Source organism: Rhamphochromis longiceps, linkage group LG11 (assembly GCF_057381845.1).
Source record: "Rhamphochromis longiceps isolate RC_006_pf linkage group LG11, R_longiceps_female_GT1.1, whole genome shotgun sequence".
Taxonomy (NCBI): domain Eukaryota; kingdom Metazoa; phylum Chordata; class Actinopteri; order Cichliformes; family Cichlidae; genus Rhamphochromis; species Rhamphochromis longiceps.
The window spans coordinates 33,919,539-33,933,269 of record NC_140567.1 but is presented as its reverse complement, the minus strand read 5'-3'; the positions used below and the strand labels follow the sequence as shown (position 1 = coordinate 33,933,269).

Below are 13,731 nucleotides of genomic sequence, written 5' to 3'. Positions count from 1 at the left end.
CAAAGGTTACTGTGTCTGATGTGGGCCTGTGTGATCATTACTGTGTTTTCTTTGAAAGTAAAATTTCAGCCCACACAAATATATCAACAGCAGTGATCACAAAACGGTGTATAACTGAATACAGTAGTGAGATCTTTAACCAGGTCTTCCCATTAACACCTGACCTGTCCTGAGGTTCAGTCAATGAGCTCGTCAATAGCTTCAATGCTAAAATGTTAAATCTCATGGACACTATTGCTCCCATTAAGGTGAAGGTTATCTCTGGAAGGAAAAAGTCTCCATGGAGAAACTCCACACTAGTGAAAAATGAAAAAAGAGAGTGTAGTAAAGCTGAGCGCAGATGGAGAAAAACAAACCTCCAGGTTCACTATGACATCTATAAAGAGAAACTTCACAATTATAATTTACAACTGAGGAGTGCAAGAAGGTCCTACTTCTCTGACATCATCACTAAAAACAGCCATAATGCTCGGGTCTTATTTTCTACAGTTGACAGGCTAACAAACCCTCCTGTGTCAGTGGCAGCTGAACTTCATTCGACCATGGCCTGCAATGACTTTGCCAAATTCTTCACAGACAAAATCCAAAAGATTAGACAAGCAATTGGTACATCAACAGCAGATCCAGGATATGTACTGTGTCCACCGAAAAACTGTTTAAACTGTTTAAACACCATCAAACAGTTTCACCCTATTAACGGCAAAGACCTGGAGGACATCTTAGGTCAACTAAACTCCTCCTCTTGCTGTTTAGATGTCCTGCCAACAAGTTTTTTCAAAAAGGTCTCAAAGACTTTGGAGTCAAACCTGTTACAGATCAACTTTTCTTTAATGTCAGGTGTGTTTCCAGAACCACTAAAAACTGCTGTAATCAAACCTATACTGAAAAAGGACAATCTTGACTACAGGCCGATCTCAAATCTCCCATTTTTAAGTAAGATCATTGAAAAAGCAGTTTCTCAACAGTTCAATTGCTTCTTAAAACAGAATAACTGCTATGATGCCTTCCAGTCAGGTTTTAGACAGAACCACAGCATGGAAACCGCTCTGACCACAGACAGTGGAAAAATGTCAGTCTTAGTTTTACTGGATCTCAGTGCAGCATTTGATACAGTTGACCACAACATATTACTGAAACGACTGGAGAACTGGGCAGGTCTTTCAGGAACTGTACTAAACTGGTTCAAAACATACTTAGAAAACAGGAAATACTTTGTATCAATAGGTAACTTCACATCTGAGCAGACAAGTATCACATGTGGAGTTCCCCAAGGTTCCATCTTGGGACCCCTTCTGTTTAACATTTACATGCTCCCACTGGCACAGATTATAAAGAAGAACAAAATAAACTATCACAGCAGATGACACACAGATATATATCACAATGTCACCAGGAGACCGAGACCCTGTACAGGCTCTTGGTAAATGCATTGAGGAAATTAATGACTGGTTGTGCCACAATTTTCTCCAGCTAAACAACAGTGCTATGTACAAAAGGTGAGGGGGGCAGGGCTCCGGGGAAAATCCAGGGGAACATGCTCGTCTCTCTCCACACAATCCAAACACGAATCCACTCGCACACCAGGGAAACAGTCCAGGGAATCTGTACACAAAGAAACGCTTGTTAGATGCTAAACACACACTGCAGGGGAAAATACTTGCTGGGACGCTCGACTTTCACTGACGCGATTCTCACAACGATCCAGCGAAGAACAGCCGTTGCTTCCTGTCTTAAATACCACACTGATGAGGCACAGGTGTTTCTTCCTCCGAGGGCGTGGACCAAGGGCGTGAACCCATAATGAGTTCAGCCCTGGCGAGAGAGAGAGAGAGAGAGAGAGAGAGAGAGCTGATCAGCGACCAGCTGAACCCCCAGGCCGTGACAAAACTTAGAAAAACACATTAAGACAATAACAAAATCAGCTTACTATCACCTCAAGAATATATCAAGGATAAAAGATCTGATGTTTCAACAGGACCTGGAAAAACTAGTCCATGCATTCATCTTTAGTAGACTTGATTACTGTAACAGCATCTTTACAGGTCTACCTAAAAAAATCAGTCAGACAACTACAGCTCATTCAGAACTCTGCTGCTCGAGTCCTCACTAAGACCAAAAAAGTGGACCACATCAGTCCAGCTCTGAGGTCTTTACACTGGCTGCCTGTCCGTCAGAGGATAGACTTTAAAGTTCTGATGCTGGTCTATAAAGCTCTGAATGCTTTAGGACCAAAATACATCAGTGACCTCCTGACCCAGTATGAACCTTCCAGATCCCTCAGGTCATCTGGATCATCTTGCCTTGCCTTGCCTAAAGTTATAAACATATATGTTGGAGTAAGTTTTCAAATATTTTAGAGCCACAAAAGTAGATTTTTGTTTTTGGTATCTCTTACCACTATTATTACACAGTAGTATGAAATTTTCCATTTATTTTTAAAAAATAAAATTAAAAAAAAAAAACCATTTGCTTTAGTTTTAGATGTTTTTGGATGGATCTGGATTTGCTTTTTTCAGTTCAGTTTTTATTAGTTCGCTGATAATCATAGTCCTTTTAACTTTGTCATCTTGGTTTGCTTCTTCTAACACATTAAATCTTTCCCTGATGATTACCCTCCAAATCTAACTATTTTTTAAAACATTTTTATTTTATCTTAGTGAAATCTATAGATATACAATACTGTTTCAAGAAGTTTATTTTTTAAAGTATAGTTTGAGTTTAATAGAATGTTTTTTTTCTTTTTCACATCCAGTCTCACGTTTCATTTTCCTTCAGAAAAGATCCTCAATTACACTTATTTTCACTTCTTGGTCAAATAAATATTGAAAGATTAAACATGAAACGTAATAACAACAAAAACATCAAAATAATAATAATAATAATAATAATAATGAAACAGACATTTTGATAAGAATTATATTCAAAACCTTTTGAATAAAGAAAAAACAACAAAAATGAAAGCAATAATTTAATCTAATATTATTTTTATGTACTGAGATGTGGTCACTTTGGGAAGTCTGGTGTTATGGTTCTAATAAACTAAACGTCTGGCATGAAGGAAAAAGAGTGGGCTTCCTTTCCACTGTGTGGTTCAGTCAATAAAAATCTGCTGTGTAGCAGCTGTAAACTTTCAAGCAGTATTCTCTAACAGACTGACTGCACCTTGAATCTGGAAGATGCATCACTGTTTGTCACATCCTGGCTTTCCTCTAACTCTGTATGTGCTCTAAGCCATCTGAACGGTTTATACCACATTGGTTTGTGTTCACATCTCTGAGTTTCTCTGAGGATGAACTTTAGTACTTCAGGACAGGAAATGAAAGATAGGGATGAAGAGTTTGCTCCTAATAGAAGAATGAGAAAGCATGTCATACCTGTGAACTTCAGTTGTTCTCTGCTTCTCGGCTGCAGGATGACAATATCTGCTGCCATCTAGCGGTCACTCAGATATCACACACCATTATTTGTGGTAGGACTTTTTGAGAAATATAAGAATATCTGTGCTTTAAACTCTTTATATAGTAACAGTTTCAAATTGTAAAATAATGTGATTTTTAATTCCTGGTTAGTTGAAGTGAGCTTAAAGTAATAATAAATAATAATAATCTGCAATCAAGTACTCTTGGTTTTCATGCACCTTTATGTCCTCTACATTTTACAAAATTGACAAAGTTGAATTTGACTTTAAAATACTGTATTTGAGGGGGGGTCACGTGGCCAAGCATTAAGATGGCAGCTTAGCGAGGTCGCTCTCAGGACAGTGTACAAACTTTCTATAAAAAACCCTTGCATATGCTGTTAGTGTGGTCTGGAATATACGGCACTGACATGTCAAAAGCTTCATCTGTGAAACAGTGTGACATCTTTACCCGAAGACGCAAGACAGGCGCTATACCATCAACGTCCGACACAGATGCTAACATGGCTAGCATAGCCGAGGTTTTGGATGAACTCAAATCACTCCGGTCGGATTTTGGAGCCAAGTTGAACAGCATCGATATAAGACTGACTGGGATGGCGAGCGCAGTGACTGCACTGGAGGGTAAAGTCTCGGAGGTAAAGCAAGACATATTGAACCAGGGGGCTCATATCGAAGAGGCCGAAGCCCGCATTGCCGAAGTTGAAAGCACACTTGAGAAAACAGAAACGTCACTGAACTCGGCTATCAAACGAATCGCACTTCTTGAAGCCAAAACAGATGATTTGGAAAACCGCGGACGACGAAAGAACCTGCGCATCTTCGGCATAAAAGAGGGAGCAGAGGGGCAACAATCACTCTTCGACTTTATTAACATCATGCTACCTAAGTGGCTGGGGCTAGCGCCCGACAAGTCATTCACACTGGAGCGAGTGCATCGCACGCTTGCCTCCGGGAAACCAAACCAGAGCAGAGCGGTGCTTATTCGTTTCTTAAAATTCCAAGAGAAGGAACTGGTATATCGGGAAGCAAGAAAACAACAAATTACACATGATGGGGCCAAGATCACATTTGCACAGGATCTGTCTGCGGAGACGGTTCGGATCCGACGGGGATTTCACCCGGTTGTCAAACTGTTTATTGATATCAATGCCTTCCGTGGATTCCAGCACAACCCATGCAGACTCAGAATCCTGTACGGTGGGAAGATCCACCTCTTCTCAACACCTCAAGAAGCCGAAAAATTCTACAAGAATCTGCCGAAGGAAACAGCAGAGGATGCTCATCACCAGTGAGTTGGTTAAACAACAGGTTAACCATTAAGACACTCCATAAGACTGCCTCTGCTTCAACATAACCGACCAGTAATTGAGTCACTGATAAGAGACAGATAAAATTTTGAGCTCGAATTTATGTGGGACTTATGTTACCATAACTGGGCGTTTTTAAGCGCATATTCGTTCTAAGTTTGATTGCAATCGTTTTTGGGTTGTAGATTAACAGCTGAACCTCACCTAAGTCTTTTTTGTTTTGTTTTGTTTTGTCCTACCAAGGGTAAACTTTGCTTTATTGTGGGGGAAGAATCAGTATCATTGTATGGTTAGTGTACACTGTCTGATTTATGGGGTTTTGGAGAGGTCGCGTTGACTAGTTACTCCTCAGTGATGTGGATTAACGCCCTCCAAATAATTTGTTCAAGGGAGGGGGGAGACATTTCTAACAAGGAAATGCAAATGTTCAATCAGAAATTGTTTACAAGTTCTTTATCTGGTATGTGTGAGTGTGTGAATGTATGTGCAAACCTGCTTCTTCAATTTTCCCTTTACTTTGTTTATTTAAGTGAACAGTCTGACAATATTTTATGGAGAGGACAACTAAAGAGAACATTTTGAAGGTTAACATTACGACCTGGAACGTTAGGGGGATACGGAAGTTAGCTAAACTGAAACAAGTATTAAACCGACTAAAACATTTTAACTCTAGGATTATTTTCCTACAGGAATCTCATCTTACTGCATCAGAGATACATTTATTAACCAAAAGATGGCAGGGTCAGGTATATTTCTCTTCTTTTACTAGACATGCCAGAGGAGTCATTACTCTTATACATAAGTCAATCCCATTTCAAACTACGAGGGTGATTACAGATCCAAACGGGAGATATGTAATTGTGCAGGGCCGTATCTCCATGTTAGAAATAAACCTGATAAATATCTATGGCCCCAACGAGGATAACCCATCCTTCTATGAAAATCTATTTCTCACAATATCAACCTTGGAGGGCCTTTATATCATAGGAGGGGACTTCAATTGCGCCCTGGACCCTAACCTGGATAGGTCGTCTCAAACTGACACTACTCATACCCAGACTAGAAAAATACTTTTTAACTATATGAAAGATTTGAGATTAAATGAGGTCTGGAGAACAAGGAATCCAAATAACAGGGAATTTTCATGTTATTCTAGTTCGTATCAAAGTCATTCGCGGATAGACTACTTTCTTATCTCTACAGAGTTATTACCTTGTGTTGAGAACTGTTGGTATAACAGTATTGTGATTAGTGATCACGCAGCAGTATGTCTATCAGTTAGATTGGGCGAAGTTGATCAAGGTGTAAAGCGATGGAGGATGCAAACATTTTTGTTAAAGGACCCATCATTTGTCAAATTTATAGAAACTTGCATTGATCAATATTTTCAAATAAATAAAGATGAAACCACAGCTAGTATTAGGTGGGAAGCATTTAAAGCTTACATAAGAGGGGAAATTATAAGCTACAGTAGCAACAAGAGTAAGCAATATAACCAAGAATTAAAATCATTAGAAAGGCAAATTAAATCTAATGAAACAGAATTTTACCAGAGCAATGATCCCACTAAACTAAACAATCTGACTATTCTAAGAGCCAGGTATGATAAATTAACAGCAGAGAAAGTGGCAAAAAGTTTAATGTGGACCAAACAATTATTTTATGACCAAGGAGAGAAGGCAGGAAAATTATTGGCCTGGAGGATAAAAAAGATGCAAGCAGAAAAGGCCATCACCCACATAAAGTCCAAATCGGGTATTATAACAACAGACCCTTTAAAAATAAATGAAAATTTCAGAGAGTTTTATCAATCTTTATACCAATCTGAATATACGGGAAACAGAGAAACACAAGATGCATTTCTTGATCAGTTAAAATTTCAAACCCTCTCAGAAGAGGATAAAACAGCCCTTGATAGTCATTTAACAATAAAAGACCTGTCAGAAGCCATAGACGACCTGAATAGCGGTAAAACGCCTGGTCCTGATGGACTTCCAATGGAATTCTATAAAACATTTAAAAATAAATTAATACTGCCACTTCTTAACATGTATGAGGAGTCATATAAGTCCGGAATACTCCCAGACTCACTGAGATTAGCTACAATAACCCTTTTATTGAAGCCAAATAAGCCTCCGACTGAATGCTCCTCTTATAGGGGAATTAGTCTTATGGGATGTGATACGAAGATTTTGTGTAAAGCACTCTCTAGAAGACTAGATAAATGTGTGCCTAATTTGATAACAGACGATCAACAAGGTTTTGTTAAAACGAGACAAGGCTATCATAATATAAGACGTGTCCTCAATGTACTTTATGAGAAAAACAATAGGGAGGACACTGCGCTGCTATCACTAGATGCGTGCAAAGCCTTCGATAGAATAGAATGGAATTATCTCTTACAAGTGCTCCCCAGATATGGACTAGGTGAAACATTCCTGAAATGGATCCGATTATTGTATACACATCCAACAGCACAAGTTTTAACTAATAATAACGTATCAAAACCCTTTAATTTACAGCGATCAACCAGGCAGGGCTGCCCTCTGTCACCAATTCTCTTTGTGTTAGCAATAGAACCTCTGGCCATAGCTGTGAGAGCAAATGCAGGAATATCAGGGACAAGAATTGGAGGAAGAGACCATCTAATTTCTTTATTTGCAGATGATATTATATTTTTTTTTGACTAATCTGAAAGATAGTATCCCTAATTTAGTAACATTAATAAAAACATTTGGAGAATTTTCAGGATACAAAATTAACAATTCTAAATCAGAATTAATGTTTCTTAATGAGGAAGAAAGAAGAAGCCCTGTGGTGGCCACCCCATTTAAGACAACTACAACAGGCTTTAAATATTTAGGCATTAGGATCACTCCAAGCCTCAAGGACATAACCTCAATAAATTATGATCCCCTTGTAGGAGAGGTCACGGAAATGCTAAACCGTTGGACAAACCTGCCTGTATCTATGATAGGCCGGATAAATATCCTAAAAATGACAATTTTACCCAAATTTTTATATTACTTCCAAACACTTCCGTTGCCTCTACCAACTTCATTTTTTGACAGTTTAAACAAACTATTTAACCAATTTATTTGGAATAATAAGAAGGCAAGGCTCCGCTTACAACTACTTTACTTGCCCTATGAAAGAGGAGGTCTCCAAGTCCCCAACCTCAGATGGTATTATATGGCTGCCCAACTAACATCAGCCACCCATTATTTCTGCCCAACAACACCTCCAGCCTGGGTTGACATCGAGCAAAAATCTGTTCCAGATCTTCCCTTACACACTTTTCTATATTCTTCAGACACTAAGATATTAAAAAAAACTACAAGGAACCCTTTCTTGAAAAATACAATTATAATTTGGCATGCAGCTCATAAATATGTGGGCGATCCTCCATCGCTTTCGCAATTTACCCCTATTTGGGGAAATGAAAAGTTCACGCCTGGTAAAAGTGATGGGGGATTTAAAATATGGAAAAATAAAGGCATTCAAAAAATTAAAGACCTATATGCAGATGGCATACTGCTCACATTTGATCAGTTGTGTAAAAAATATTTAATACCCCCAAAGCATTTTTTTAAATATTTACAATTGAAAAACTATTTGTCATCAAAACTGCAAAGGATTGCTGAACTTCCACCATTGACAAAAATAGAGGAGGTATGTGTTAAGAATACAAAAGGGAAAGGTTTTCTCTCTATATATTATAATTTACTGGTGCTTTCCTCCAAAGACTCAGCAGCAGATAAACTGGATGCTTGGAGAAGGGAGATCCAAGAGGACATAGATGAAAATGACTGGAACCAGGCTTGCTTAAAAGCACAAAAACAAACAATAAACACACGCTTTAAACTACTGCAATATAAATGGCTCATGAGAACCTATATAACACCTGTCAAGCTTCATCATATGTCCAATGATATTCCGGACATCTGTACTAAATGTCTAGTTGAAAAAGGAACTCTTCTTCATTGTCTATGGGAGTGTCCTAAAATCCAGGACTTTTGGAAAGATGTTATCAAATATCTGTCTGAAGTGTTTAAGGTAAAAATCCCTTTAATAGGAAAACTCTGTGTACTTGGAATATATCCAAGGGAATTTAAGCAATCGGGGGAAAAAACTAAATTACTGGACTACGGACTACTTCAAGCCAGAAGAGCCATTGCGCTATGTTGGAAGAGTATGGATGCTCCCTCCATGGGACTCTGGAAGAAGGAAATTGCAATCTCTCTAGGCCTGGAAAGACTGACATATATTGCCAAGGGCAAACAATGGGACTTTGTGAATATGTGGAAGCCATATATGACTATTTTAGGGAGTGGAGGTGAAGGACATTTATGAACAAAAAGGAAAAGAAGAAGGAAAGGAGGGGAGAATCTTGTCTATCCAAACCCATTGTATTTTTGTATTGCTGTGAGAACTATGCTCATTTCTACATTTGAATGTGATGTAGGCAGGTTTGATGTATGGATGGATGTGTGAATGTGAGGGTGTTCAACATTTGTTTGTATTGTACTATAAAAAATTTCAATAAAAATATATGGGAAAAAAAAAATACTGTATTTGACAATGTAAAACTGAAGGTTTACTGCATTATAGAAAACAAATAAAATGGACTGCAGGGTGCCATGGTCTCTGTAATCCAGAGGCCACATTGTTTGCAGCGTTGCCAAGTTCCTGTTTTCTGTTTTGTTGAATGTCCTGCTGAGCTCAGCCCAGTTCTTTTTGTTAAGAAGGCTAAGGCCACTGGTTACCAAGCAGCTTGTTTTATGTGTCTGCAGTTAGCCTTTCTGTTTCCTTCTTCTTAGGCTAAAACTGGGTTCTGGACATCTGCACAACCGGCACAAGGACATTACATTCAAACTCAGAGGATTCATATTTTAGGTCTGCAATGAGAAATCTTCCTGAAATTCAGGGTAAGCACCTCCATTATTATTTGGACATCAGCAAATAAAAATGATTCCAACCAAGTTGTTACAGCCATTGTCCTCAGTTTCTTTTGAAAGACAAACACAATTTGCTGCGTGTCAAGATCTCTCCTTTGCAAGAAACAAATATTTTAGGCTTAGAAACACAGACAGGAAGTGTGATGTGCAGAGCATCGGGCCACCAGATTTCTCAGTGAAACTGTACAGCAGTCTGTCTACTTCAGAAATAAGGGAAAGAAAGAAAAATATAAAGATAGTTGCACCTCAGCCCAAAGAAATGAAGAGGAGATATCAGACGTTTCTACCAAATTCTCTGTCCTCGTGTCCAAAGAGAAAAGAACCTCCAAAGTTCATCACTTCACACAGGCCTCCTGATGCTCTGGAGACTGAACTGATGTTTGTCAAGATTGGAAAGTATCATTCTGGGACGTACAAGAACCACAAACCTCATGACTTCAGACCAGTAAGTGTCCCCAAACAGTCCATGGATTTAGTACCTTTTTGAAACACAGACACATGCAAACTGCAGACAATACAGTGTGTTTTAGAGCACAATATCTGGTTTAAACACAGGAGGAAGATGCAGACAAAACATTAACATGATCACTGGACTTGCTTTAAATCACTGATTTCAGCTTGATGAGGAGCTTCCAGACATGATAACTGCACATGAGAGAGATCCTGGCAACTTGAAGTTAAAATTAAAGCATTTGGACACTTGTGAGTTTTTTTCTATGAGCTTGATTTGCAGCGTTATCTTGCTTTTCTATTTAGGCAGCAACATTTAGTGAAACAAATTGATTTGTGACAACATCAAAAGCCTCTTTTCTCTTGATTAATATTATTTCTCTTCTAGTGAAGATCAGGTCTGAGACAGATTTTAGTTTACGAGACACCAAGACACGGATGGATACCTATAAACCTGCAGAACCAAAATGGGATGCCCAACTGTTTCTCCCTCCACTGCCCTGGCCTCCAAAATCAGCTTCCTACACTGTCAGTAGAGTTTCTTGATTTTAGTTCTGTAAAGTAGTTAATTTTATTAAGTCTCAGGGGGCTGTTATCTAAAAACAAACCCAAATCATGTAATCGTTACACAGATTATGTTCTGTGGGAAGGCTTAAAGGCCATGTGAGTGCAACAAAGTATGAAAATACAATTTTTCTTTAGATTACAGCCCTCTGCAGGAGAAGTTTAAACTCGATCAGGGGTCTCAAACTTAAATGATCTGTGGGCACTGTCATCTCATGTGAAGGTCACTTTAGTGTTCAAGCAGCACAAACAAACAAGAAAACACCCACAAATATTTACTAAAATGTAGTGTTTTGTTTCTTTTTATTTCAAATATTGTATAACAAGCCAAAACTGCAAACGTGAATGCAATTTTTCCCTCACTTTTAACTAACTGAAGCCTTTCATTGAACTACCAAACAAACAAATTGGTCCTCTCTTGCTGGCCAGACACGTGGGACCACATCTGGTTTAATTTTGTTCTTATTTAACAAAATAAAAATGCAGACATAAGTGTACACAGTAGTTTTTGACTTCTAGTAAAACTTGTTTTCTTTCTAAATACTTCTCTCACTGAACTAAGACAGCCAATCCCTCAACATGTTTGTGCTCTCTGCTCATATTGCCTTCATATTAAATTATTTTTTGCTTTTTAAAGAACTTATTTTAACATTGAACTCAAAAACAAACAAATCCTCCTCAACAAGAAAAGTAACTTCAAGGGCCAAATCATATTATATTTCTTCATATCAATGTACGGGCTGCAAGTAGGGGTGAGGTGGGCTGCAAGTGGCCCCTGGGCCGTGAGTTTGAGACACCTGATCTAGACAAATGGTGGCTTGACTAACAATAACATTAAAACACATAGATGCATTAAAATAATGATTTGATAAAAATACGTAATTTTTAATTTTTAACATGTTGGGGGAATTTATAATTTCATGTTGACTCTTTCTCTTGATTAAACTATTTTTATTTCTTGTGTTACATTCACAAAAACGCTGTGTCAAAGTTGATCAAATGTATGAAAGATTTTATTTCTTGCAACAGTTTAGAGGGTGTAAAGTTCCATCTTTATTATTGCTTCTTCTCTTCATTCACAGAGACACAAACAAAGAAGAGAAGCGTACAGTGCTTTCCTCGACCGTGTGGAAGAGAAACTTGGGAGAACCTGGAAAAATAAACTGTGACTCTCTGTCGTCCTTTAGCCCTGTAGCTCTGAGGTTTTGAGACTTCTACATCATCAGTGTGATTTTACTTTTTACAATACATTTTTAAGCAATTAACTACACACAAAAGCCAGATGTAGCAAATGTTATGTTTTCCTATTTACTTATCAGAAGGTTTAATAAACATTTGAATAAACAAACCAGTTTCAAAAAGTTTGAATTTTCTTGCAATGATTTCATGGTTTAGGCTTCACAGGTTTCAACACATTTGCTTCTTTCTCTAAATCCTCCCTCGGTCATGCTGCAATAGACTTCGGCTGCTGGGGGCTTCCCATGATGCACTGAGTCTTTAACCTTCTCTCACCCTTTTTCACTCACTGTGTGTTTACACACCACTCTGCCTTATTGCTTATCTCTGGCTCTCTTCCACATGTTATCCCCCTGCCCTCACCCCAACCAGTCACGGCAGATGGCTACCCCTTCCAGAGCCTAGTTCTGCCAGAGGTTTCTTCATGTAAAGAGGGAGTTTTTCCTTCCCCCTGTTGCCAAGTTAAGTGCTTGCTCATGGGCATCCTTGTGATTGTTTGGGTTCCTCTGTATTACTGTCTGATGTAATTAGCCTCACAACAAACGTCACCTGTCTGAGGCGACTTTTGTTGTGATTTGCCGCAAAAAATTGAACTGAAATAATTTGAACATTTTTCCACAGTTAGACGTGAGCGTCACACTGATAATGTCTTACTGAGCCTGAGTGAAGCTTTCTATACAGCGACTTTAAGGTCTGTATTTTGATTTGCAAATTGTTACATGAAATTATAAACTAAATTTAAACTGAAATAAAGTGAAAAACAATAATGCAGTTCTTTATGAAACTAGTTTTTATTTGATCAAAAAACAAAATAAAAATTTATAAATGCTCACACAACCAGAGAATTTCTCATTGTAACATGCTTGTAGCAATGCATTCAAAAATAATACTGGAATATTTCAGCATCACATCGTTTTATCCATGTGTAAAATTTCTCTGCAGCAACAAAGCAGCAGCTTCTTTCTTTGACCTTCATTTATTTTAAAGATAGTGTTGCACCCATTGTGAGTCCTTGGGGTGATACAGATGTTTAAAGCTGCTATGGTTCCTCATGGTAACCACTACTGAACTGAGTACCTGCTGCATCTACATGAGTCCATATCACTGAGGCACTGGAGAGAAAAAAAAAAACTGTGTAATAACATCATTTTACTGTATTGTTCACTTTTCACTGCTCAGGATTAGAATTGTGTTTCCTCTCTTTCCCAAATGCAGTCACATTCTTGAAAAATGTCCCTGCGTAGTCATGATGCTGAACCTGTTCTTGGAGATCTCCTGCAGCTCCTTGATCAGTCCCTCCAAAAATGGAATTTTTGCTTTAAATCGCTGATTTCAGCTTGATGAGGAGCTTCCAAATATGATAACTGCACATGAGAGAGATCCTGGCAACTTGAAGTTAAAATTTAAGCATTTGGACACTTGTGAGTAGTTTTCTTGAGTTTGATTTGCAGCTTTATCTTACTTTTCTATTTAGGCAGCAACATTTAGTGAAACAAATTGATTTGTGACAACATCAAAAGCCTCTTTTCTGTTGATTAATATTATTTCTCCTAGTGAAGATCAGGTCTAAGACAGATTTTAGTTTTCGAGACACCAAGACACGGATGGATACTTATAAACCTGCAGAGCCAAAATGGGATGCCCAACTCTTTCTCCCTCCACTGCCCTGGCCTCCAAAATCAGCTTCCTACACTGTCAGTAGAGCTTCTTGATTTTAGTTCTGTAAAGTAGTTAATTTTATTAAGTCTCAGGGGGCTGTTATCTAAAAACAAACCCAAATCATGTAATCGTTACA

At 38.2% G+C, this 13,731-nt stretch overlaps 1 protein-coding gene and 1 long non-coding RNA gene across 2 annotated transcripts in view; both read left to right on the top strand.

Annotated features, from left to right (window-relative positions):
- Positions 1-9,656, top strand: part of LOC146659648 (uncharacterized) — a 93,909-nt gene extending 84,253 nt beyond the window's left edge. The window contains exon 3 of the long non-coding RNA XR_014913672.1: positions 9,549-9,656. This is a non-coding gene — a long non-coding RNA (uncharacterized LOC146659648). The remainder of the gene's footprint in view (positions 1-9,548) is intronic.
- Positions 9,657-9,778: 122 nt separating this feature from the next.
- On the top strand, positions 9,779-11,919 carry lg11h7orf78 (linkage group 11 C7orf78 homolog). Its single transcript, XM_085421914.1, has 4 exons — positions 9,779-10,131; positions 10,304-10,388; positions 10,525-10,664; positions 11,783-11,919. The coding sequence occupies exons 1-4, from the start codon at positions 9,946-9,948 to the stop codon at positions 11,867-11,869; spliced, it is 498 nt and encodes a 165-aa protein (XP_085278040.1). The 5' UTR covers positions 9,779-9,945; the 3' UTR covers positions 11,870-11,919.
- Positions 11,920-13,731: the final 1,812 nt, after the last annotated feature.

Coding starts and splice junctions, on each gene's coding strand:
- lg11h7orf78 (XM_085421914.1), top strand. CDS start 9,946: ATGAAGAGGAGATATCAGACGTTTCTACCAAATTCTCTGTCCTCGTGT. Junction 10,132..10,303: donor AACCTCATGACTTCAGACCA/GTAAGTGTCCCC, acceptor CACTGATTTCAG/CTTGATGAGGAGCTTCCAGA. Junction 10,389..10,524: donor ATTAAAGCATTTGGACACTT/GTGAGTTTTTTT, acceptor TTTCTCTTCTAG/TGAAGATCAGGTCTGAGACA.